The sequence below is a fragment of the Heloderma suspectum genome, chromosome 11 (genome assembly GCF_057233095.1).
Source record: "Heloderma suspectum isolate Gila_16-S chromosome 11, 16-S_ref, whole genome shotgun sequence".
NCBI lineage: Eukaryota > Metazoa > Chordata > Lepidosauria > Squamata > Helodermatidae > Heloderma > Heloderma suspectum.
This window is the reverse complement of record NC_139468.1, coordinates 16,935,048-16,962,802: the sequence shown is the minus strand read 5'-3', so window position 1 is coordinate 16,962,802 and position 27,755 is coordinate 16,935,048. Positions and strand designations below refer to the sequence as shown.

Sequence of the window (27,755 nt, the reverse complement as noted above, 5' to 3'; positions counted from 1 at the left end):
CCAAGCATGTATTTGAAACCCCATCGGCAGCATTCCTAGAAATTACAGGAGCACATTCATCAGCATTGCTACATAACTTAAGTACTGCTGATCCTTGGCTGGTCTACTGTTGAGGACTGCAGAAATGCTCAAGATTTGTTTAACTTTGTATCTCCAGTGTAGATGGAAATAGAACTCACATGATCATTGTGTTCTGTTAAATGGGCAAGCTTACAGATATATCTGTGTAGAAGGTGCACATAATACCTGTATTGAGGGTTGTAGCTGGTTCACTAGAAACTTAACATGGTGACTCCCTTAGGATACATGGAAGTAGCCACCGTGGATACATAATGCCCAGTAGGGTGAGCATAAGGGCAGTCCTGCTGGATCGAACCAAAGGCCCCCAGTGACCATCTCCACATCATGTGGCAGTGAATTCCATAGGTTAACTGCTCTGTGAGAAGAAGTAAAATGCAGAACATGTAGGGCAGGATATGAATCAAAATTAAATGCTACTTGATCTTATTCTATTTCCTAAATGGAAGCAGTCTCATTTAAAACATCTGTCCATGAAAAGTGTGCAATTTTAAAGTTGTGTGCATCTGTAGCAAGAGGCCTGGAGAAGTAAAATCTTTAAAAAGGAGTGTGAAGGACATAGCTTATCTCCTGTAGGCTAGAGTTTTGTTGGCTGTCAAAGTAGTAAAGAGAATCAGTATGCCCAGCCTATGGTGAGAGTCAGTATGTGAAGGAAGAAGGAGAAGATTTTGAAGTGCTTTATTCAGTAATGACACACATACGCCTGGATGAAATCCATGAGGTTAGTGGTGGGCAATCCCCCCCCCAGGTAGTTGTTTTGTAGTGCTGCAGAACTCTACTGCTTTCTTGATGAAGAGCTAACTCATTCCTTAATGAGTATGCATTTATGAACAACAATAATAACAATACTGTCTTCTACAACCACACTTCTAATGTACAGGAAGATCTCAGATGCTAAAATATCTTGAGATGGCCCTGAAGCCTAATTCTAGTTCTAATAATAAATTCTGGAGGAAAATATGCAAGCGAAAGCTTCTGCAACCAATTCATATGCCCATGCTTGTTTTTAACTTGAAGTTCTGCTGCAGAAGAAATATAAAGAGGTCAAATATCTTTAAGACATTTGGTTACAATGAGCATTGCTGGTTATGAAACTGGTTTCAAAGCAGTTAAATATTCAGGCGCTTAAACGATACTGCTGGAGGAAAAAGTCAACATCAGCTGGAGGAAGGCTTTCATGGAACAACTATTTAAAGTCAATAGTTTTGTAGTTCTTTTTACAATTTGTAAGGGAATCTGTTGGACAGGTGTTCAATCCAGGAAAGGATTTCTTTACAAGGAACAAATATTCATGTGTTTTTTAATGGCTGAAAAGGGACTTTTGAAATTTAGTAGTGAGGCTGAGATGTTTAGCTTTGCTGTGAGGAACTCATAATAATCCTCTATAATATATAAAACAGTATTCTGCTCTCTTTGAAGTCATGGTGCTCTCTGATTTGACTGATTTGCATTCTTCACAGCCCAGTCAAAACTGTTTGAACAGCATATATTAAAGCTGTGTGTGGCTGTGACTTCCAGATTTGGAAACCTATTGGATGAAATCCAACATTGTGTGAGTGGAAGCCTGCTTGCACAGCAGGACTGTGTCCTCTCCCTGCGCCACCAATTCTCTACAGCCCCTCGTGTCCCCCACCCACAAGAGCAGATTTTGAGGACACATGGGAGGGCTGCAGGGAGAGGGGAATTGCCCCCTTCCCCATTCTGCTGATGAAAGTAGTTCTGTCAGTGGGAAGATGTAATTGGTACTACTCATTATGTGGAATAGTTGCAAGAGATAAAATTTCATTTTAGAGAATCAGTCTAGGGACACAGACATATGTCAAGATCCAAAAAACTACTCAACTCTGTGTGCCTAAAGGAGCTTTAAACTGGGTTTCTCAAATAGTGATTCCCTTTGTTGTGTCATGAACTGGGGGAAGTTTCAAAAGGAGTCTGATAGTATTTAGTTTTGTTTTGTTTTTAAAGGACAAAATATCCCAGTGCACATGCAGGTACCCTTGGACACACCAAGTAGCTCTTTGGATCACAGCCATAAAATGTAATGATGGGCTATTAATTCTGTCAGAGAGGCAGATTTTGGACAAAAAGTATTGGCCAGAATTGCTGTGCTAGTCTTTATCTTCTTAACTCACAAATCTTGGGTCATCCTCTATCCAAACCAAACGAACAACCCACACATGAAATGCTAGGGTTAGCAGTAGTGATGTGATGGGGAGATAGATTAAGTCATTAAGGGCGCAATCCTATGCATGGTGGCTGGGGTATGCTGAGAGTTATAGGACTTTTATCTGTCTAAACATGCATAGGATTGCACCCTAAAATGGTTCTCAGATCTATCTACCAATTTGACTGGCTCTGGGAAATGTCCATATAATAGTAGTGATGATTCTGCTGTCCTCTTGATGGATTAATTTTTGCCCTTTGGTATACTTTCAGTTGAAGGCTTCCCCCAAGTGTATTACTATGGGCCATGTGGAAAGTACAATGCCATGGTACTTGAACTCCTTGGTCCAAGTTTGGAGGATTTGTTTGACCTCTGTGATAGAACATTCACTCTGAAGACTGTCTTAATGATAGCAATCCAGCTGGTGAGTAAAGAAAGGGATTCACCTTGTTTGATTTATCATTACGATTTCCAAAACTGTACGTGCTTGTTGGTTTGTTTAACCCCTCCCCCGCCCCCACATGTTCCAATATAAAATAGTTTAAAAGTTGTTGTTCAGTCATTAAGTCGTGTCCAACTCTTCGTGACCCCATGGACCATAGCACGCCAGGTCTTCCTGTCCTCTGCTCTCTCCCTGAGTGTGCTCAAGTTCATATTCATTGCATCGGTGATGCTATCTAGCCATCTCATCCTCTGCCATCCCCTTCTCCTTTTGCCTTCAATCTTTTCCAGCATCAGGGTCTTTTCCAGTGAGTTTTCTCTTCGCATTAGGTGGCCAAAATATTTGAGCTTCAGCTTCAGTATCTGTCCTTCCAATGAACAGTCAGGGTTGATTTCCTTTAGGATTGACTGATTTGACCTCCTTGCAGTCCAGGGGACTCGTCAGAGTCTTCTCCAGCACCACAGTTCGAAAGCATCAATTCTTCGGCGCTCAGCCTTCCTTATAGTCCAGCTCTCACAGCCGTACGTTACTACTGGGGAAACCATAGCTTTGATTAGACGGACCTTTGTCAGCACGGTGATGTCTCTGCTTCTTACTACATTGTCTAGGTTTGCCATAGCTTTCCTCCCAAGGAGCAAGCGTCTTTTAATTTCATGGCTACAGTCACCGTCTGCGGTGATCTTGGAGCCCAAGAAAATAAAATCTGTCACTGCTTCCATTTCTTCCCCTTCTATATGCCAGGAAGTGATGGAGCCAGATGCCATGATCTTCGTTTTTTTGTTGAGTTTCAAACCAGCTTTTGCACTCTCCACTTTCACCCTCAACAAGAGGCTGTTTAGAACGTCTTCACTTTCTGCCATTAGGGTAGTATCGTCTGCATATCTGAGGTTGTTGATAATTCTCCCGGCAATCTTAATTCCGACCTGTGATTCATCCAACCCGGCGTTTCTCATGATGTACTCTGCATATAAGTTAAATAAGCAGGGTGACAATATGCAGCCTTGTCGTACTCCTTTCCCAATTTTGAACCACTCAGTTGTTCCATGTCTGGTTCTTACTGTTGCTTCTTGACTCTTGTACAGGTTTCTCAGGAGACAGCTAAGGTGGTCTGGTACTCCCATCACTTTAAGAATTTGCCACAGTTTGTTGTGATCCACACAATCAAAGGCTTTAGCGTAGTCAATGAAGCAGAAATGGATGTTTTTCTGGAATTCTCTTGCTTTCTCCATGATCCAGCGAATGTTGGCGATTTGATCTCTAGTTCCTCTGCCTCTTCGAAACCCTGCTTGTACTTCCGGTAGTTCTTGGTTCACATACTGCTGAAGCCTAGCTTGAAGGATTTTGAGCATAATCTTGCTGGCATGTGAAATGAGCGCAATTGTATGGTAGTTTGAACACTCTTTGGCGTTGCCCTTCTTTGGAATTGGAATGTAAACTGACCTTTTCCAGTCTTGTGGCCCCTGTTGAGTGTTCCAAATTTGTTGGCATATTGAATGCAGCACTTTAACAGCATCATCTTTTAGGATTTTAAATAGCTCAGCTAGAAGACTGTCATCTCCGCCAGCTTTGTTGTTAGTAATGCTTCCTAAGGCCCACTTGACTTCACTCTTGAGGATGTCCGGTTCAAGTTCAGTGACCGCACTATCGTGGCTATCAGGGACATTCAGATCTTTCCTGTATAGTTCTTCTGTGTATTCTTTCCACCTCTTCTTAATCTCATCCGCTTCTGTTAGGTCTCTTACTTCTTTGTCCTTTATCATGCCCTTCTTTGCACAAAACGTTCCCTTGAGATCTCCGATTTTCTTGAAAAGATCTCTAGTCTTTCCCATTCTGTTGTTTTCCTCGATTTCTTTGCATTGTTCATTTAAGAAGGCCTTCTTGTCTCTCCTTGCTATTCTCTGGAACTCTGCATTCACTTGGCTATATCTTCCCCTTTCTCCCTTGCTTTTCGCTTCCCTTCTTTCCTCAGCTACTTGTAAAGCCTCATCAGACAGCCACTTGGCTTTCTTGCATGTCTTTTTCTTTGGGATGGATTGAGTTGCTGCCTCCTGAACAATGTTACGGACCTCCGTCCATAGTTCCTCAGGCACTCTGTCTATCGGGTCTAATCCCTTAAATCTATTCGTCACCTCCACTGTATATTCATAAGGGATATGATTTAGGTCATACCGGAATGGCTTAGTGGTTTTCCCTACATTCTTCAATTTAAGCCGAAATTTTGCAATGAGAAGCTCATGATCTGAGCCACAGTCAGCTCCAGGTCTTGTTTTTACTGACTGTATAGAGCTTCTCCATCTTTGGCTGCAAAGTACATAATCAATCTGATTTCGATATTGACCATCTGGTGATGTCCATGTGTAGAGTCGCCTCTTGTGCTTTTGGAAAGGAGTGTTTGCCATGATCAGCGTGTTCTCTTGGCAAAACTCAATGAGCCTTTGTCCTGCTTCATTTTGTACACCAAGGCCATGCTTGCCTGTTATCCTGGTTATTTCTTGACTTCCTGCTTTAGCATTCCAATCCCCTATGATGAAAAGGACATCTTTTTTTGGTGTTAGTTCTAGAAGGTGTTGTAGGTCTTCATAGAACCGATCAACCTCAGCTTCTTCGGCCTCAGTGGTTGGGGCATAGACTTGAATTACCGTGATGTTGAATGGTTTGCCTTGGATTCGTACTGAGATCATTCTATCATTTTTGAGATTGTACCCCAGTACTGCTTTTCCCACCCTTTTGTTGACTATGAGTGCTACTCCATTTCTTCTAAGGGATTCTTGCCCACAGAAGTAGATATAATGGTCACCTGACTTAAATTTGCCCATGCCTGTCCATTTGAGTTCGCTGATTCCCAAGATGTCAATGTTCAATCTTGCCATCTCATGTTTGACCACCTCCAGCTTACCTTGATTCATTGACGCTACATTCCAGGTTCCTAAACAGTATTGTTCTTTACAGCATCGGATTTTCTTTTCACCACTAGACACATCCACAGCTGAGTGTCCTTTCAGCTTTGTCCCAGCCGCTTCACTCTTTCTGGCGCTACTTGGAAATACCCTCTGCTCTTCCCCAGTAGTATATTGGACACCTTCCGACCTGAGGGTCTCATCTTCCGGCATCATCTCTTTTAGCCTTGTGATATGTTCCATGGGGTTTTCTTGGCAAGAATACTGGAGTGGGTTGCCATTTCCTTCTCCAGTGGACCACATTTTGTCAGAACTTTCTGCCATGACCTGTCCGTCTTGGGTGGCCCTGCACGGCATAGCTTATGGCTTCACTGAGTTATGCAAGCCCCTTCGCCACAACAAGGCAGTGATCCATGAAGGGGAGTTTAAAAGTACAAACTTTAAAAAACATTAATGCAGCAGACATATTGGGTAGCAGACGAGGAAGTGTCGGGTTGACTGCTTTGAAACTTTGTTTCCCAAAATGGAATGTATGCTCTTTAAAATGGCAGTAGCTATTTCAAGTTGGCCAGTTTTCTCACAAGTAAATTCTGGTAAATGCATGGCAATTAAGGGTAAGTTACACTGGATGGTTTTTAGTTCTTTGAGTCCTTTAATAATGGAAGGCAGAGCATGGATTAGAGTGGTGGTTTTCAAACCGTGTACAAGGGAACCCTGAGGCTTTTTGAAAGTTTATAAGGGGAGTTCTCAATGAGCAATTTAATACAGGACAAGGTTCCTTGAAGGTGGCTTGCTGTCCTTTGCAGGGGAATGCATGTGTTAGGCTGCACTCTGTTCATGAGGGGCAACAGTGAAGCCTAACAGCTGTGCCGAGAGCTCTTCATGAACCAGGTGTCTAACCTAGAACATATCTCAGGATCCTTTGTAACACCCTGAGGATCCTTGGCAGATGAGTTCCCTCCTTTAAAGGACACAGAATGGTTGTCTTTCATGGTTTACATTTCCCCAGTGCTTGGGATGAACCAAGAGACATGTCCCTTACTTCAGCTGCTAAACTGTCTTCTGGATGCTAGGCTAGTGGCTATAATACAGGGGTAGGCAACCTGGTGCTCTCCAGACACTTTGGACTGCAACTCCCATAGCCTCAGCCAGCATGACCAATGGTCAGGGATTTTTGGTAGTTGTAGACCAGAAATCTAGAGGGCACCAGTTTGCCTACCCTTGCTATAAGATATTAACATACTGTGAAGCTGTTAATGTACACTTTTTAATTGGTGTACTTGTCCATGAACTGTTGACAAATGTTTTATAAGTCAAAGCATTTCAATAACTTCTTGTTCTGTCCTCTTGTAGATCACTCGAATGGAATTTGTGCATTCAAAGAATCTCATTTATAGAGATGTCAAGCCAGAAAACTTCCTTATTGGTCGGCAAGGAAATAAGAAAGAACACGTCATTCACATAATAGACTTTGGATTGGCCAAGGAGTACATCGATCCTGAAACGCAAAAACATATACCTTATAGGGAACACAAAAGTCTAACTGGAACAGCAAGATACATGTCCATCAACACACATCTTGGCAAAGGTTTGCTAAATTTAATTTGATGTTACTTAGAAGAGCATTGGTCCTTTTCTGCACAATTTATGCCATTCAAAGAAATTTTTCAGATGCTATAAAAATGAGGCAGTTGAATGATTAGAATTGCAAGTCCACATCAAAGTTTTAGAACTAGATGGCAAAAGACAGAACAATAGATTCATAACAACTTTAATAAACCTGGAAATACGCATTGGGACATGGAGGGCTAAGCTGTAGTGGCTACTGCTGCATAGTCTTGCACACCTACCTACCTGTCAGTAGCTTTAGTTCGGTCCAATAATGGCTATAATTTGACTAATTCTTTGGATTATTCAGTTTCGCTTTTTTCAGTTCCATTTGCACTTTGCTGTTGTCCAAACACGAGATATTAAGTGTAGAACAGCTGCTTTGATATTGATTAAATTTGGTGAAGTGGATTCTAGCAGGTCAGTCTTTGGGCTGTTAAGTCATTCCTTAATCCCTCTGTCCTCACACTAGAAGAGTACACTGTACTCTGTAGAGAACATCCTTGAAGCTTAACAACACAGGTTATATCGCACTTGAGAAGATGCATGTGTCCACCTTGGAGAGCTTGGGTAAGTTACCTAATCGTGTTTTTACTACAGTGCTGTGTATTTTATTCCTGACTCATAATGAAGACCTCATATCCTAGATTTGGAATCAATTCATACTTTATGTCCTGGAGATATTTGCTGTGCATACTGACTTTTGGAGTGGCAGGCATCATAAAGTATATGAAGCAGAAATGTGTTTTTGAAAATGCAGAATAAACCTACACTAAGAATTCATGGCCAATCAGGGGTCTGATTGTCCCTGTCTGCTCCCACATGTTTACAAACGTTTTCCTACTTTTTATGTTGGATTGGAGCTAGGAATGTAATAGGCATTTCTATTAGTGGATAAAGCAGCAATGTTTTCTTATGTATTTCAGAACAAAGTCGGCGAGATGACTTGGAAGCCCTTGGCCATATGTTCATGTATTTCCTTCGAGGCAGTTTGCCATGGCAAGGCCTTAAGGTATCTGCTAAAGTGTGTGCTCAGTAAAGTTGCCTCTACCAGATGCTTCCTGTGTGACTTATATCTTTACTTTCTCCTTTGCTGATATATTTCTTTTGGATAACTTGGAGAAAATGTATGACTTTCGACAATGGCAACTTGTTGCTGGGGGCGGGGGGGGGGGGCAAGTTTTGTTTTAAGCCCCATCCATTGTGATACTTTGACCAGCACTCAATAAATACAGTTGCCAGTAGCTGTGGCACCCAGGAACTTAATTCTGACAATTAGCCAGGAGTAATCATATGTCTTGCCCTTCCTGTTTTAGCTGCCAGCATTTTTCGTGTTAGCAGTTAAAGGGGGGTGCAAGACAGGCTTCTGTTGCTACTTCTTATTTTTAGTTCGGCTCTGTCCCTGCATTCCTTTTCTCTTTCAAAGCTCCCTTTTAGTTTCTGTTTCCATTTTGTCTTCATCTCTGCAGAGCCATTCTCCATGCCCAAGCTCTGCTGTCCTCCTCACAGCTGGTATCTCTCTAGCATCCCACTTTCAGTCTCAGAAAGGAAGGAAGCAAACAAACAAAATCTACTGGTTTGTCGAGAAGGGAGCTGCTGCAAGGAAGGGATTAAAATCCGGAGTGGAATTATTTTTGAGGAAGGCAAAGATCATGTTCCTAGCCTTTTAAGTCCTCATGTTGAAAACTGATGTTTGCTAGGCTGGGCACTGGTGCAAATGAAGCTCTTTATCAGGACTGGTGCAAAGAACAGAGAGCTCACTCAAAGCAAGGGTTAGAGAGTTGGGGGAAGGGAAATAGTTTAATTGTGTAGAGCTGCTGAATGGGACAGCATTTGGGTGGAGGGAATCCATGTTCTCTAGTGCATAGTATACGTCCCAAGAAGGTGGGGCAGTGCTTAATTTCCAGAAAGAGACCTGCAGGGACTCAGTGTTGCTCTTCATTAGCCTGTATGTGCTATTAACTCTTCTCCATCATTCTGTGGGAGGGACAGACTGCACTGGCCTAGTGGAAAGGGAAAGACACTTCGCATGTGCTCAGATGCCCTTTTATTTCCACTGGTTATTTCAAATAATGTTTGGCTACCAAGTCTGGATCATTAGATCTGATCTGAACTGATTAGAGAATAATCAACATTTAACCTCGTGTATCTCCCAAACTTGACTAGTTCACTTGTGTTAGTGATCATTAGTTCAGTGGAGTGTCTTGAAACTCACCAATTATCATGCATAAGAATAGTAATTTTCCTAGAGTGGATGTCCTAATAAATGGCATATTACAAAATAACTTTAAGCACCGGTTTTCTTAAAATCTGGGCTGTGTAGAGGGAAAGGCTTTTGTGGGGCTATGCAGGGGGATGCAGTGGATAAGGTGGGGGCAGGAAGACCCCATTGAATGCAGACTTCTGCTCATACAACTGTGGCTACAAGTGAATAGTTCTAACAGTGGGCATTTATATCGTGCTTAGAGCAGGGGTAGGTAGACTTCAGGCCTGTGGGATCTACTTTTTGTTTTGCACCAGGTTTTGTTGGTGCATCTTGAGATTCTAGTAAAAAAACAAATGCTTAGAATTAAAGAATTCTGAACTGAGGGAATTGTATCAAAACAAAAATCCACTCCTGTTTACCCCAGGTTTTCCTCATTTCAGTAGTATAATTTAGGAAGGCTGGGGGCTGGAAGAATCATGTTGTTGTTGCTATTTTTTAACAACAGGGAATCAGAAATCCTTGCTAATATTCTGCAAACCACCCAGAGATTTACCAGTAGATCCAGATCCATCACCCCCATCTTAAGAGTTCAAATGGCATCACAGACATTATTTTAGTTTACAACACCTCTGTAAGATAGGCAATTGTTATTCCCATATTGCAGATGGGAGACAGAGAGAGTGTAGCTTGTCATAGGCTACCCAATGCACTCTTTAAAACATTAAAAAACACCTTTGTATTTTACAGGCTGATACACTAAAAGAGAGGTACCAGAAGATTGGGGACACAAAGAGGAACACTCCAATTGATGTTCTCTGTGAGAACTTCCCAGGTAAGTGTCAGACTAGGTGGCATGTCAACCATGCAAGATTCTTTCTTGAAATAGGAGCTAGTCTCCCATTAAGGCAGCATTTTCTGAGGTCAGCTATCAATATAATTTTGTGCATACTGGCATGCTAGACATTGTTCATTGTATGGCAGCAAACAGCAGAGTTGGCTGCAAATTTCAGTGATATTTTTAAATCACTGACTTTTCCATAACTTAAGTTTCAGTAATAATTTTCGGCCACTTGCCTAATTGCACTTCAAATGCTTCTAATGCAAATCCTTTCGCTGTTTAAATTAAATCATGCTAGTCAAGTTCATAACAATTTGAATATATATGCCTGCTTTGTATTTTATAAGCATTCTGGTTTTGCTGCCAGCTTACTGCTACCAGAATAGGAATTTCAGTCACCTGGCAGGTTGCAATGAATAGCTTGGGTGCTGCCTGGGCCAGGAGCTGCAAGTTTGACATGAGTGTGCTAAATATATTTTTTACTAATTGTTGTGCACGGCACAAATTATATGGTTGGTTTAAATAGTAAAATCCAGGTAAAATGTTCAGAGCCAGCTATCATTGGATTTAAAATGTATTACCTCTTAATGTTCACCCATTTCAAAGACGCTTCTCAATGAGAGGTGAGTAAAAGCCATTTTTAAAATTTTGTAACATTGCAAAATTGATGATACGTATTATATACTGAAAATGAATACATATTGCAGAATAATGGAGTGATTTTTAAAAAAGGGAATTGGTCTTTTGTTTTGAAAAGTAGTGACCTAAAATGTGGTGTGAATAAATGAGTGGGAAATGAGCAAATCTGGCCTTTGACCCAGTTTACCTTTAGAAACTGCCTTGGTTGAATGGATTACCTGTGCTGGAAGATGGGGAGAATACATCTTTGATGCTTCATCTAGATATCTTGATTTCTGGTAACATCAGTCTAGTGTTCTTCTGGAGTCCCTTGTCAGGAGCCCCTTGTCTTGGGGAGCATTGTCTTGTGGTGGTTCCAGTCCTTCCTGGAAGCTCAGACCCAGAAGATGGTGCTGGAAGACTGTTGCTGTACCCCAGGAATGCAGAACCTATTTCAATTGGAAGGCCAAATTCCATTTCAGAGAAGCTTGCGGTGGCCTCATTCCATGGTGGATGGGGATGGAGGCAAAGGGGGCAGCCAGATTGGGACCCCCAGTGGGTCAGATTTGGCCTCTGGGTCTGAAGTTCTGCAACTGTGCTTTTGTTGGCTTGTCTCCCATGCTGTTTAACATCTACACGAAACTGCTGGGTGAAGTTATACAGAGACTTGGTGTAGTGCCTGGTACCTGTATCGCCCCAGCCGTGGGCATTGAACTCTTAGGTTAGAGGTGCCAAGATAGCGATTCATCAGATTCAAAGGTTTACTTACAAGGAGTACTTTATTGGGTAACTTACAGCACACAGGCGTACCTAATGGTTGGATCAGACAGCTTTTCTGAACCACGAGCCATTGGGTCAAATGGGTTTTATACCATACATGTTAGCCATGAGGCAGCATAGCAGGAGCAAGCACCCCTAGCGTCCATCCCCAGCATAAACTAACAGCACTTGTTTCTCAAGCACAGCCACCTGTAGCTTTAAGGTAAACAAACTCTGCTTTTCAGGCACATCAGTGATAAGACATTCTCCTCATTAGCAAGGAATGTTCTGAGAAGGCTGTTGTCGGCTTTTTGACTCATCTGCACATGCTCAGAGGCTTACTAGCAAGGGAATTGCACCAATAATGAACTTAAGCAAGCATTATGGATCTCTAGGCCCCTCTAAACTACAAATGACTTGGCTACGCTCCTGGGGCCAATACATTACCCAACTCTCTCCTTTTCATCTTACCTTGGGGAAACAGTGTTAGCTCTGAATAAGTGTGTCTAAGTCAGTGATGAGGGTGATCAATCTGAAATTCCTCTACGTTAGAGAGCATAGTTCCAAAGACTTCCTTCTGTGTGGTGAGTAGAAGTCATGTTATGTTGGGAGGGGGAGGGTTACAGAGACAAGTACCATAATATACTAGTCTTTCCTTTAGTCAGGCTTTCATATGCAGCATAGTTAACTGGAAGTTGTTCCTTTTTGATATTTGACAGGTGTCACATTTCTCTTCATCATGCATGGTTCAGCACAGATAGTGTGCCTCAATAAAGTTTAAGACTACGAGATGTGACTGATTTAAATAAGATGGCCTTTAAACTTCAGAAAAGCATACATTAAGACCTAGTTCAAAGTGTATGTTCATGGCCTAACTTAGCTTATTACTACTTTCAGATTAATAATTATTAATTATTAACTCCCCTATATCGAGTCAGAGCACACTGACACCAACTGAATGTGAAAGTAAGGACCTAGTAGTCTGCACATAACTCTTAAAATATACCTATGCTTACTGGTTTCCATTTCTTTTGTTTCTCTGTGTAACTTAACTTATGAGTCCTTCTTTAGGGTCAGAAGCCTACCTATTTTTAATAGCAAAGTTCTTTAACCCACTCTGAGCTGTTGAGGTGGTACACTTGAAAAAAACATACCAGCATGAGTATTTTGTTTTGATGTCACCAAATCCTTTCCATTGAGAGAACTGGGAAGTACTGGTATAAATGCTTCCTCCTCCCTAAGCTGCTGTTCATTTTGCTACCTAAAAGTGCCTTTCCATATGTCCAAAGGCCTCAAGTATACTTCAGGAAACCATTTGGAAGTTATGTGACTGCATAGCCAGCCAGTGGCACAGGTCTGTTAACCATCTCATCTACTTCAGTAGATTTATAATTTAGGGGATTAATCTGGCCAGTAGGTAACTTTGAAATGTATTGTGCTTCTACTTGTTTCTAAACAGATGATCTGATGTTGCTTCTTCCTAATTCCCTTTAACAGAGGAGATGGCTGCTTATCTTCGTTATGTCAGGCGATTAGACTTCTTTGAGAGACCAGACTATGATTACCTACGAACAATCTTCACAGAGTTATTTGAAAAGAGAGGATTCACCTTTGATTATGCCTACGACTGGGTTGGCAGGCCAATTGTAAGTTGTAGGCGAGTGACATACACGGACTTTTTTGGACTGCTGCTCCTGCTATAAGATCCATTTTTAATGCCAGTTATGTTGCAAGTAAACTTTTCATTATAAATTGAGAACACAAGATAGTTGTTATTTGGTGTGAACTCTCCTGCAGAAGTAGATATCTGTATTCATGCCTCCAAATGTTTGTTCTTGTTTTTTTTCTTATTGAATGTCACTGACTTTCTAGGTAGGTTGTACAACAATATAGGTGCAGTCACTGCTCTTGGGGACACGTTGGGGATGTGGGCATGAGATGTAGACTTGAGAGAATGCAGCTTTTTTGGTCTCTTCAATAACCGTGGACAGTCAGTAATTCCAAATTGCAACTGTGTGTGTCCATTTTACACATCCTCAGTGGAAGTGCTGCGAAGTCACTTGCACGTTACATGGCTGTTCCCTCCCTTCAACCCTGCACAGTGTAATTAGGCTGCAGCCACTGTTTAATATGTCCCCATGGGTGCCAACAATAAGGTTGGATGGTTGGAACCTATTATAGCCTTTCTTAGCTGAGAGTTCATATGGGATTGTCAAGACTAGTGTAAAACATATTTAAACTAGATTTCTTTTAGCAGTTCTAGTAAATAGAATAGCGTGAAATGCTTGTGCAAACACCACCTATGTATCTGTGGATGAAAAACTCTTCCAATGTGAATAGCATGCCACTAGTTGTATCCCTGTTCTTAGTTGTATATACATCAATTTTCAGTAATGCATTCTTCCTATGCTGTAATTCTCAGCACACTTGGAATTTTCGGGACAATATCAAGAGACTGTCAGAGGCATGAAAAATAGCTCAGTTACACAGGTTTAGTGTTGGACAAGAGTCTTGAAAAATATTCCAGCACAGATGTGTGCATAGAGAAAAAAAATCTGTGTTATCTGTGATCTTCCAAAGCGAAGATAAGACTCAAAGCCAAGACTCAAGTTTCAGATAGTTTCACTACTGAAACTATTTGTCATATCCCACTCATCCAGACTTTATTGCCATGTCAAAGAGAATTTAGGAACTGATTATAATCTGAAGGAAATCTGAAGGAAATATACTTGTAAAGTGTATTGATCTGGAGTCCTGACTCTTGTCAGTTCCCTTTCATCAATCAGATTCTTTTGGTTATCAAGATGAAACAAGCCACTTGTGCAAAATTGATTATTGGTTTATTGATTGGTTTAAACCATTGATTATTGGTTTATATTGGTTTATTGATAGAAAATGGATGCAGAATACACACACACACACACACAAAGAAAGTTCACACCTCCCCATAGTTGACAAAGCAGGCACCCTTGTCACAAGCTGATATGTCTATCTGAGTCCCCAAGACAGATGGGGAAGCCATTCCTGGGCCAATGTTTCTCCAGGCTGGTAATGCATATTCCCCCTTGAAGCAAGACCAGAGATGGAGAGCCTTGGGGCTGATCTCATAGGCTTCTCTCTCTAAACTTAGGAGTTGGCAAGAAGCGCCTCTCCCCCCGCCCCCCTCAACAGCTACTCTGGAGGAGTAGCTTCCCTCACTCAAAACATCCCAGCATGAGAACCTAATTGGCTTCCCAGAACCAAGGAACAAAGGGAGGACTTCTCAGCACAGGACTGAGGTGAGATACTGCTCCCTGTCTCAGACTGGTGAGGTAACTACATATCTTGCTCAATACCAATTATGTGAGAGGCTCACTCTAGAACCCCCCCCCTCTCCAATCAAGGGGGCTACTTTTGTTAGCTAAAGCCTGCTAAACTCTACTAACTGTGTTAAACTACACAGGTCTCTGTGCATTTAGGGACTCTGTGAAGTCCACATTTTCTGCTCACCAACCAACCCACTACATAAGGCTTAGATTATTGTTGCCAAGTTTGTCTTGGAAAAAAGAAATTTCTTACTGGGTTTGTGGATGGAAATGTATGCATGGTGATGGCCATCTCTGAGAATGTAAATAAGGAGCTATGAAAGTCATGATTTAAAGATACACCTCATAATAGATCTTAAAGGTTGAGTATCAAAATGTAGAGCTTACACTACCAGATTCTTGGATGCTCCATCTGGCAGGAAGACCTAGCTATTGAGAATGGGAGTAGTCTAGGACAGACCCCTGGCATTTGCCACAACATTCATGTAGATGCCTAAATATGTGCATTGCTGTAGCCAGCTGAATCATGGTAGATTTCATTTGTGCTAAAGAAGCTTCAGGCTATTGCTGTAGGATCTGACAGCATGGCTGAAAGCAAGTATTTTGAAAATATGGACTAAATCTGCCTGGTTCCCACTCTTAAAATGATCTGTTCTAGTTGTTAAACCAACAAATGGTTTATTTGGATCTCACCTGGATATTCAGTTATATGTTTTTATTTTCCAGCCCACTCCAGTGGGGCCTATGCATGTAGAATCTGGACCCTCTGTAACGAGAGACGCCCATGCGCATAGGGATCGAACATCGTTACAGCCTCACCGCAATCAGGTTTGTTAACTTATAACCTTTTACTTCCCGACTTTATTGAAACTTAATTGCTAAAGAGGAACATAGAAAAGATTGTTCCATTGCGTTGCTGGGATTGTTGGCAGTGAGATTGTTGGAAAATCACTCTTAATATCACTCATTGACCTGGTGCACACATAAAGACAATCCAGAGTATGGGTTGTTGTTGAATTGTGGATTGTTGTTGAATCATGGGTTGTCATTACATGTGAACCCTGCACTATGGCTTAACCCTGGGTTGTTAATCACAAACAACCCGGACTTCAAAACCCAGCAGCAACCCATGGGTTCTTTTCCTGGGTTGTTTTATGGTTAACAGCCAATAGTTAAACCATAGTGCAGGGTTCACATGTAACGACAACCCACGGTTCAGTGACAACCCGTACTCTGGGTTGTTGCTATGTCAAGCCCTAGCCTGCATTTAGTAAATTTTCTTATTAATCTGTATCGTTGCATATTTGAACTGAGTAATTTCTAATGGTGAAGGTCAGTCTTTGGACCTTTAAATAACACTTGTGCCTGAGCATTGTTTAGGCTTAATGCTTGGTAATGTGTTTGTTTTTAAATGCAGTGATGACCTGTTTGAATTGTCCACTGAACATATCCTTCTGTCTTGGAGATGACTGAGTAGCAAAGAAAGCGTGTGTAAATTATTCTGGGATAGTTAATATGGAGGGTGATTTATAAATACTTTAAGGGTGCAATCCTGTGGCTGGTAGACAGCGGCTAGACAGCCATAGGATTGGTCGGTTTCCGGGAACCGACCTCAACCCACACTCTGAGGTCAGTTCCCAGAGAACTGTCTCCCCGCCCCCTTGTAGGCAGCACAGAATGTTCCCCTGGCTCTGTGCTCGTAAGAGCAGCACAGAGTGTGGCAAAAGGGGGCATTCCTGGAGGTGGGGAGGGGTGGATTGGCAGAAGCTTCTTTACAAGTCTTCCTTCCTCCCCACCCTGAACCACTCCGGCTACATAGCTGAAATTGACCATCTGGCTGGTAATGCAAGGCAGCCAGAGCACGGAGGAGAAGATCCCCTCCACGGACTGCCCACCCTGCATTGGATGGACAGTCACCTCTGAGTTCGGAGGTGGCTGCCTATCTGCATAGGATTGCTCCCTAAATAAAATACATGAGATCAAAGGTTCAGGTGGGGATTGAGCTGTGTCTGTGACCTGATTTGCACATAATGGCAATCCATGGGTTAAACAACTCAAGGGTTGTTATGAGAGAGTGGGAGAGAGTGAGTGTGCTGCCTTCTGCATGCCCGACACTTCCACTTTTAAAGAATGCCCTCTTTGTAGGTTGTTAGTGTGACATCTGAACCTGGATGCTTTGTTCATGGGTTAAGCAACCCAGCGTTAACCTACGGCTTACTTGTATGTTGACTTCAGGTCATTTAACCCAAAATGTCCTGGTTTAGATGTCATGTGAACAACCTGTTCATTGGTTGTTTACAGAAACTGGAAGTGGCTCACGTCTCCTCAAATAAGTAATTATTAAATCAGGATTTGCGGGGACATGCATCATGTGGGTTAATTAACCCACGATTCTCCTCTGAATGCTGCTATGATGTGTGAACAGCCCCTGCATGTGACTTGGATGAAGAAGATTGTTGCACAGGGAAAATTGAAGCAAGACTGGAAGTCATGGTAACCCAAGCAGTGTGAAGACTAGAGCTCAGATGAATACTGGCAGAATAATGGAAGTTTCCCCCTGTGGGAAGTTTACTAGGAAGAGAATGAATGCAAAGTAGGAGAATACATGACCTTAGCAGAAATAACCATGAATGAATAAGAAGAACTGAACTAATACTGAAAATATGCATCAGAATCCTACCTTTTTGCTGCCTAGCAATTGTTCAGCTACTTAACTGATTACTGTGGTCAATTGGGAAGCGAAATAGTTTGATCCAGTCACTGCCCTTTGAACAAGGCTCTAAAACTACAAATTGCTTCTATTCTGCTATGGTAGTTCCATGCTTAAAACAAACCAAGTGCTGGTTCAAATCTTTTGTCTGCTGGGAACTTGCTACATATCCTTAAGCAACACACTGTTTGTTTATTTATTATGTTTATATCTTTGCTTTCTGCCAAAAATGGCACTCAAGGCTTGAGCTGCACATCTACAGTATGGGAATACAGTATTTACCTACCTTATGGGGTCGATGTGTAGAGCAGGGGTGTTGAACCTTATTCAGCCCGAAGGCCAAATTCAATTTTCTCGGGTGCATTTCAGTGGTGGGTGGGGCTGAAGCCAAAAAGGGTAGGGCCAACGTACCAAAAAATACCAGCCTATTTTCGCTTAAAGCCCTTAGTGCCTTGGAAGAGGCATTTTGACCGTTTAGAATGGGGAAAAATACGCAAGAGCCAAGAAACCATCAAATGGATGGTGGTCAGCGGGAAGGAGGTATGATCATCTGGAGAGGGCCAGATTGTGACCCCTAGTCAAGCAGGATTTAGCCCACAGGCCAGATTCATCATCCCTGATGTAAGGATTACTGATAATGTATGTGAACTGCCTAAAGCACTATATAAATGCTGAACTAATATCCATTTGTCGTGTTTATATCAGTGCAGAATGAAAAAACCCCACTTGATGAAGGCTTACTCTGGATTTTTTTTACTATGTGAAGTCCACTTTGGCATTTACTGCTTTTGACTGTTGTGCAAAGGGTGGGGATGTAGGCTTGTCAAAACGAAATCTTAGCAGCTGGTTTTAAAATGCTTTGCTCCCCGCGCCCTGCAATGAGCTGACCATGTGCATTTTCAAAGAAAGCATTGCTTTGCTTTGGTTCACCCTTGCCTTTCCTCCTGTCTTCTTGCTCTCCCGCTTGCAAATGCCTGTTCAGACTGCATCAGAGCGCCGAGGAGACTGGGACATTCCAGCAACGCGGCAGACCAATGCTTTGTTTCTGACATCTCACTTGGCTTCAGAACGGCATGGGGGATCAGTACAGGTATTGCCTTTTCCTGTCCTGTGCAGCTTTTCTATTGCGACCAGATAGCTTGGCCACCATGTTCTTGTGGATTGATTCTCAGACATGCATGTTTTGTCATTTGATGTTTCAGCTAAAACCTGTGAACTGCTTCTGTTAAAGTATTGAGGCAGGGGGATGATATGAAACATTTGTGCATGCTCTGGGACAGAGGTGCTGGGTGAGTGTGGTGGTGTTGACATTTGCGTGTGCTGATTCTTTAGGCAGAATTTGGAGCAAAGAGCTGTACGCCTAAAGCTACTTTAGTGTGCATGTTCCCTGTCCCTCCCCAGCAGGGCCTGGGGATGGGAAGAGGGTGTGGAAATGGCAGGAACAGTTGGGAAATTCCTGCTGATTTTGCTTTTCCAGTCCCAGAAAGTGCAAAGAATTCCTGGAAGGAATTTTATTGGGTAGGTGGCCAGGCAGAAGATATCAGTTGATAGCCACTGTTCAAGGACCACGACAGCAGTGATTCTGATAGCACAATGCCAGGGACAAGACAGGAAAACACAGTGCAACATGGTGGGGTGACACAACTGAGCTTTGGCTATTGAATATGAAATAAATAAATGGACTCCCCTTTCAAGTGACATTTTTTGAACTGCGCTCTTTATTGGTGCATAAAACTTTCATGTCAGAGAGAGCAAAGTTTCTGTCTCCTGATCTCATTGAATTGTGTTGGCAGCTGCCTCATACCTACACAAATCTTTTTGTTCAATTGATTCTTAGCCATGATTTGTTTGGTGACTTGGCAGTCTTGCAGCGGATCTAATTTGTATACTGGCTGGAGATTTCCAGGGTGGTTTGCAGCTGGAGAAACCAGAACCTCAAACAGAAGGGCAGTGGTCTTCCAAGCTTCTGCCTTTTCTGATATGTTCTGAGGCGTCAGTAGAATTGTCTGACAACGCCCACCCCCACCCAACATCAATACATGTGCAAGGTCTGTTGCAGGACTGAGACAAGCTGGCTGAAAACGGGAAGGATAATAGGAGTGAATAGAAACAGGCAAGGGAGGCCATACGCAAGAACCTGTAGGAAAACCTTCCCCGATGTGGTGTCCTTCAGATGTGTTGGACTACAACTCCCAGCATCCCCCAGCCAGCCACGCTGTCTTGAAAATAAGCCAACAGTATTTAATAGCCCACAGATTTTACTATACTGCTTGCCCACACATATGTGGACAAACAAACAAAACACTTAAGGACCCCCCCCCCCCCAATTCAGGTGGAATTTTGACTCACTGGTAGGGCATGATTCCAGGTTCAAACCTTGCCTTTTGGTATAACTTTGCTGAATAACATGCAGTAGACAACCCAAAATATACAGTAGACAAACCAAACTCCATAGCCAATTTTATCTTAGTGCAAATTTTGGAAAACAAGTGTTTTGTCATACATGTTATGTATCTCTTGCACTATAATGCTATATTATTTGCATGATGCTTTCACTAATTTCAATATACTGTGAGTTCCCTCCCAGTCATTTTGAGCCCTCTGGGTTCCAGATTAGTCCAGAAGTGTGGGGATTATGACCCCAAGATCTTAAACTGGTAGGGTGCAGAGTTCATTTTAAGTCTCTACTTTTTATAGTGCCAGAGCCAAAAAACCTTTCCAAAACTGCTGGGAAGTTTGTAGAAAACTTTTAACTCAGGGTGAGTGGGAGAAAAAGTATTTTCTAGCTGGCAGAATGAAAATTCCTTCCTGAGCACACTTTTCTTGTTTACTTAATGGCCTGTATGTAGCACCCTAATGTTGCTTTGATACAAACTGGGGCTGTGTTCCGTATTAACATAGACATAAGAAGAGCCATGCAGGATCAGACCAAGGTTCCATCTAGTCCAGCATTCTGTTCACACAGTGGCAAACCAGCTGCCCATGGGAAACCCACAAGCAGGACCTGAGTGCAACAGCACCCTCCCACCCATGTTCCCCAGCAGCTGGTGTACATAGGCATAGTGCCTCTGATACTGGAGGTAGCATATAGGCATCAGGACTAGTGGCTATCAGTAGCCTTATCCTCCATGAAATTGTCCTATCCGCTTTTAAAGCCATCCAAATTGGTGTCTATCACTCTTATGAATGTGAATTCCATAGTTTTAACTCTGCACTGTGTGAAGACGTACTTACTTACTTACTTATTTATTTATTACATTTCTATACTGCCCAATAGCTGAAGCTCTCTGGGTGGTTCACAACAATTAAAACCACAAAATGCCTCATAAAATATGATACAAAATGGAAAAGCTTAAAACTACAGTGTAAAAGTACAAACCAAAATAAAAGCTAGCAGCAAGTACTTCCTTTTATCTGTCCTGAATCTTCCACCAATCAGCTTCATGGGATGATCCTGGGTTCTAGTATTGTGACAGGGGGAGAAAAATGTCTCCCTATCCACTTTCTCCACACCATGCATAATTTTGTACACCTCTACTGTGCCCCCTCTTACTTGCCTTTTTTCTAAGCTAAGTTAATCTTTGTACACCCAGAAAGTCTCAGCTATGGGGCAGTATAGAAATGTAATAAATAATAATAATAATAATAATAATAATAATAATAATAATAATAATAATAAACGAACAATCCCAGCTGCTGTAACCTCTTCTCATATAGAAGTTGCTCCAGTCCCTTGATCGTTTTTGTTGCTTTTTCTGCACTTTTTCCAACTTGACAAAATCCTTTTTTAGGTGCAGTGCCCAGAACTGTACACCGTATTCTAAGTTTGGTCACACTATAGATTTGTAAAAGGGGAGTATGATCTTGGCAGTGTTATTTTCAATTCCATTTCTAATTATAATCAACATGGAATTTGCCTTTTTCAGTTGCCACACACTGGGCTGACATTTTCATCGAGCTGTCCACCACAGATCCCAAGATCTCTTTCCTGGTCAGTCACTGCTAGCTCAGATTCCATCAGCTTATATTTGAAGCTGGGATTTTTTGCCTCAATGTTCATCACTTTACACTTGCTTACACTGAACCGCATTTGCCATTTTGATGCCTATTCTCCCAGTTTGGAGAGATCCTTTTGGAGCTCCTTGCAGTCCTGTTTTCTTTAGACCACCCTAAATAGTTTGGTGTCATCAGCAAAGTTGGCCACTTCAGTGCTTGCTCCTAATTCCAGATCATTTATGAATAAGTTGAAAAGCATTGGTCCTAATACAGATCCCTGTGGGAACCCACTGTTTACATCCCTCCATTGGGAGAATTTAATATTTATTCCTACTCTCTGCTTTGTGTTCTTTAACCAGTGACTGATCCAGAAGAGGACCTGTCCTCTTATTCCAGGACTGCTAAGTTTGCTCAGGAGTCTTTGGTGAGGGATTTTGTCAAAAGCCTTTTGGAAGTCCAAGTAAAAATGTCAGCTGGATCATCCCTGTCCACATGTTTATTGACACTCTCAGAGAACTCTGTATGCTTACTAGTTTTATCTTTAATAATGCTTTAATCCAGTTTACCTGGAAGAGATATTAAGCTAACTGGCCTGCAGTTTCCCAGATCCCCCTGGATCCCTTTTTAAAACTTGGTGTTACATTGGCCGTTTTCCAGTCCTCTGGTATAGAGGCTGATCTTAGGGACATGTTGCATATTTTGGTTAGAAGATCAGCAATTTCATATTTGAGTTCTTTAAGAAGTCTAGGATGGATACCATCTGGGCCCAGTGATTTATTAACTTTCAATTTATCAATAAGGTTGAGAACCTCATCTTTTGTCACCACTATTGGCCTCAGTTCCTCAGACTTCCTCCCTGAAAACATCAGTTCAGGCATCGGTATCTGCCCTATATCTTCTGCAATGAAGACAGATGAAAAGAATTCATTTAACTTCTCAGCAGTCTCCTTATCGTCATTTAGTACGCCTTTAACTCCATTATCATTCAGAGGTCCAACTGCCTCCCTAGCTGGCTTCCTGCTTCAGATATATTTAAAGAATTCTTTATTGTTGGCCTAGATGTTGTTAGCAAAATGCTCCTCAAAATGCTTTTTTGCATCTCTTATTGTCTGCTTGCATCTTCTTTGTGCAAGCTTGTGCTTCCTTTTGTTTTCCTCATTTGGGCAAGACTTCTATTTTGTGAAGGAAGCTTTCTATTATTTAATAGCTTTCTTGACACTGCTCGATAACTATGCTGGTGATCTTGTGGTCACTGCACTGCAGCTGAGCTTCTGAGTTTTCTGAGGTTCTGAGTAACCTCCAAGAATTTCGAAGGGATTTAACCCTCTTGACTCCCCCTTTCAACTTCCTTTTCACCATTTCCCTCATTTTAGAGAAGTTTCCTCATTTGAAGTCAAATGTGACTGTGTTGGACTTCCTGGGCAATTTCCCACTTAAGTACATATGAAATCTGATAGGGCGATGGTCAGTTTTTCCAATTGGTTCTGCAACATTCACATCTCATACTAGGTCCTGGGTGGCACCATTTAGGATTAAATCCAGGGTCTCCTCCCCTCTGGTTGGTTCCATGACCAACTGTTCTAGGGCACAGTCCGTTAGGGCATTGAGAAATCCTTTGTCAGAACATGCATTTATCCAGTCAATGTGGGGGTAATTGAAGTCCCCTGTTATTACAACACTTCCTCATTTGGAGGCCTCCCTGATTTCATTTTCCACTTCAAGATCACTCTGAGCATTCTGGTCTGGGAGAGGATGGCATATTCCTAGTACTAAATTAGTTTTGGAGCCTGGTATTGTCACCCACAGCACTTCTGTGAAAGAGTCTGCCCTTTTAGGGCAGTAAAAGGCTCGACACTATGCCCTCTTTGGAGAGACACTATGCCCTGCTCGACACTATGCCCTCTTTGACATATGGAGCAACACCTCCCCCAGTACGCACTTTCCTGTCTTTCCTATAGAGTTTATATCCAGAGATGACTGTATCCCACTGGTTCTCTCCATTCCACCAGGTTTCCGTAATGCCCACTATATCTAGGTTCTGCTTTAAAACCAAGCACTCCAACTCCCCCATTTTGGCTTGGAGGCTTCGAGCATTTGCATAGAAACACCTATACACAGTGTCCCTCCCCAGATGTCTCTGGTGTGTGCATTTTCTGCTATGGCACCGAGGCCTGTTTGACTGGCTATCATGTTTCACCATATGCTCATGGCCTATTTCCCCCCCTTCTACATTTGCGCAATCAGAAACATTTTCATCTTCATCCCCTAGGGATGATTCAACCCGAACCGGATGCTTCCCAGCCCAGGGTTCAGTTTAAGAGCTGCTCTGTCACCTTTTTTATGTTTAGCACCAGGAGTCTGGTTCCATTTTGGTTCAAGTGGAGATTGTCCCTCTTGTACAGGCCCAGCTTGTCCCAAAATGTTCCCCAGTGCCTAACAAACCTGAACCCCTACTCTGTACACCACCGCTCATCCATGCATTGAAACTCTTCAGTTTTGCCTGCCTAGCTGGCCCTGCATGTAGAACAGGTAACATTTCAGAGAAAGCCACCTTGGTGGTCCTGGATTTCAACCTTCTACCTAGCAACCTAAATTTAGCTTCCAGGACCTCATGACTACATTTCCCCATGTCATTGGTACCAACATGGACCACAACCACTGACTCCACCCCCAGCACTTTCTATAAAGCTGTCTAGACGGAGTTTTTGTTCTTTTCAGGTGGTGAGCTCAACCAATGGTGAACTGAACATCGATGAGCCAACAGGAGCACCGTCCAGTATACAACTTGCAGCCCGTACTGAGGTGGAAGTAGTGGAGGAAGCTAAGTATGTTTGCTGTCCAAGCAGGTTTTTCCCTGCATCACCTGTATGTGAAATATGTTTCTGTGTTCCTGTGTTTGATACCTATATCCATAACCTGCTGTCAAATCCTTTGTTTTTTGCATGATAACCATAGTGATGCTGGTGGTGGTACAGCTGCTTTTTGCTTGTGCTGCCTAAGTAATGCTACTTTTGGCTAGAGCATGTGTTGCAAATTGGACAGAATTATTTCCCCCAAATTTGCGAGTAGCATGTATAGTAGACTTCCTCAGAGGAAGGGCTGTAGCTTCTGTCCTTAATGCTGTGTGCATATTAACTAGCTCAGTTCCTTTGGGGAATGTAGAAATGGAATGTAGAAACCAGACCCCCCTTTCCCCCTTCATTGTTGTGAGACTTAGGCCATATGTTGTTGTTATAACATACCCTTGCAAAAATCTTTTGAGTTACCTATCAGTAACCTTTTTAGTCATAGAAATTTTAAGTTACTTTGCAAGCTGCCTGCTGAGTGTTGCAAGGGTTTTGGTTTTTTTGCTTAGGTGTTGAAGAACAATGCTTTGGCCATCTCTCTCCCCCCCCCCCATCTCTGCCATCCAGTCGTACTCTGCATGATCTGTTGCCACCATATGAACCATAATGTGGAGCCTTCTCCCAGGGATCAGCAGTCATCTCCTTTTCTTTATAAAGAAAGTCAACTCATACTTAATGAATCATTGTGGGCAGAAGGTTCCTCAAAGGGGTCAAGGCATAGCAGTCTGACTGACTTGCCTTCTGGCTCTGATGAAACTCTCAGCAATCATAATAATACTTAGTGGGCTCCATGGCCAGCATTGTGATCCTTGAGTCCTTATACTGAGAATGGATAGAAAACTTGCTTGCCAGAAAAGCAAGTGTATGCAATACCTTTAATTGTGCTTCAGGTCTGAATCTCCAGCTGAGAGGAACTAATCGCCTAAGTACTCCATTACCCAAGAAACAGGTTATCGTTTTGCAAACATTTCTGTCTTCGGCCCTAAGGAGAGCTTCATAGCTGCCTCAAGCTTCGGAGAGGCAGGATTTAAATGTGTTTAAATAAATGCTTGTGGCAAACTTAATAACTGCGCTTTGCTTTCCCAACTAACGGATTAGTATGTGTTGCTCTGCAGATAATCAACGTCTTTCTATAAATGGCGGTGGGGGGTGGGAGAGAGAGATTTTAAGTGCTTTCGATATTTATTATTATGTTATACAGAGCTGTCTGCCTGAGGATCTCTCAGCAGGTCAACTACAGGCTAGTTTTCAGCAAGTGCCAGTGAAGTGGGCTGGGCTTCAATACTTGTAAGTCTCTCTGGGCAAGAGCTTTAATAACATACTTGTCTTGCTGTTCTGTGCAAGAGGGCTTTTTGCCCTGACACTGCAGCATCAGCTAAGCTAAATTAATCTACTTCTTTTGTCATGGGGCCAGTCAATTGAAAGACTCCAGAATGTCCCCAAGGAATTATTCTTCTGTAGTGGACTTATTGCTGATATTACTGTTGCAGCACCATCTCTGCATGTTAACTCTGAAATAAATCAGATTACATCTTGTGAAACTTACTCCCAAGTAAGCATGCCCAGGGTTGCATCCTTAGTGGGAGGTGCCATTAAGACACCATTCTTTGCTGATACCACAGTCTAGCTATGTGAAGAGAGGTTTTCTTCTGGGATGGAAGTGTAGGTTAGGGGCATTAATATGCACTGGAATAAATGAAGGTTCTCTTCTAGTATAAAGGTTTTGTGGCTACTGCCTCAGTGCACCACACCTCCTCTGCATCTGATCTTTCTGTGGAAGTTGCACATCCAAGCTTTACCCTCACTTTTCTAGGTATGTCAAGAATTTCCAAGATGTTTAAACTTCCAGTCAATATGAGACTATTATAGCAAGGTGCTATATAAGGGAAATGACTGATAACCTGATCCTGTACAAAGAGATGCCTGAACCTGTTATTTTTAATAGGCTTAGGTTGCACTTAACTCTGCATACTATTGGGCTATAAATGGGTATTTGGGAGTTGTGTAGTAAACTCTGGAAAGCCAAAATTCCATGTTCAGCTTTTACTTGCCTCTACCTAGGATATTGTCTCCCTCCGCCCCTCTGCCTTTTATTCTTCCTTTCTTGCCCATTCACCTCCCAACCATGGCTTCTTTTATTATGTATTTATTTATTATACCATTACCTTCTGGGTTTCCTAACAGACCATGCAAATGTTGTCCACTTAAAGTTGTGTCAGTCTCCTCCTTTGCCCATTTTTTTGTGCCTGCTGTGTGTCTCCCGCAGTTATTTTGTTCCTGAAGGCTTCCTGTCTGTCTTCTTTCCTTCTGTGAAGGAGGAGATTGGCAAGATCTGGTGACAAATTTCCATCTGCACCTCTTCTCTTCTCCTTCTACATTCCCCCATTCTCCTTCTACATTCCCACCCTCCAGCATTTTCCATTGTTGTCCTTAAAATAATTTACTGTTTCCTTCACCCCGCATAACTGACTCTGAAGAAGCTCATTTTCCCACTACCATCAGTCCTACAACTAGTTTTGCGCCCATCCCTTCCTCCCTCAGCTTTCCTTCTCTGTTTATCTTTGAACTTTCTATGATTCGTTTGCATAGGTTTTCAGGCACACAAATATTTCTCGATCCCTAATTCCTCCTGATATTTCATCTGTTTTTCTCCTTTAGCCATCACCCATACCCCGTTACTGCAGAATTCCTTGGATACTATTATGCTTATGATGGATTTCACTTCTTGTCCTTCAGCTTTCATCTCGGCTTTCCCTCAGTCTGATTTTTACCAGGTCAGCTTCACTGAAGCTCCTCTTAGCAATATTTCCGATACTTTCTTCTGGCCAAATCTAAGAGCTGCCTCTTTATTCTTATTGACCAATCTGGTGCCTGTAATGCTGTCAATTCACTCTATCCTCCTGGGTTCAATTCTCATCTTAACTTCCCTCTGGTTACCCTTTTCAGTTTTCTTTGTCTTTCTTATTGAACTCTGGTACTTACTTTGGAGTAGACAGGTGTAGGATTGTATTGTTAGTAAGAATAAAGCTACTAATCTTTCCATCCAAACACTTCCTCTCCTTCCCACCTCACTACTTCTATTTGTCACTGGGCAGAGGTTTTATATTTTTCCCATCTCACAAACCGGATACATGGGATGGTTCCCTTTATTACTATCTTAATGCTGCTATTGCTTCCTCTTTTATACCTCTAGGTGTTAAATACTCTCATCCTTTTTGAGTATTGCATCCTCTTTTGGCTGGATAATGTCACTAATTGTCATACCTCTTCTAAAAACTCTTTTTCATC

At 42.2% G+C, this 27,755-nt stretch overlaps 1 protein-coding gene across 6 annotated transcripts in view; it reads left to right on the top strand.

Moving 5' to 3' along the window:
• The window catches only part of CSNK1G1 (casein kinase 1 gamma 1), a 70,700-nt gene that overhangs the window by 23,834 nt on the left and 19,111 nt on the right, over positions 1 to 27,755 (top strand). For 3 of the 6 annotated variants that reach the window (XM_084817008.1, XM_084817007.1, XM_084817006.1), the window contains exons 5-12: positions 2,515 to 2,666; positions 6,935 to 7,169; positions 8,116 to 8,201; positions 10,143 to 10,227; positions 13,108 to 13,256; positions 15,642 to 15,743; positions 18,608 to 18,715; positions 24,340 to 24,446. In XM_084817008.1, the coding sequence (XP_084673134.1) occupies positions 2,515 to 2,666; positions 6,935 to 7,169; positions 8,116 to 8,201; positions 10,143 to 10,227; positions 13,108 to 13,256; positions 15,642 to 15,743; positions 18,608 to 18,715; positions 24,340 to 24,446 (1,024 nt within the window). Of the gene's footprint in view, positions 1 to 2,514; positions 2,667 to 6,934; positions 7,170 to 8,115; positions 8,202 to 10,142; positions 10,228 to 13,107; positions 13,257 to 15,641; positions 15,744 to 18,607; positions 18,716 to 24,339; positions 24,646 to 27,755 lie in introns of those variants that run through there. The other 3 variants (XM_084817005.1, XM_084817010.1, XM_084817009.1) reach the window with 3 other exon arrangements.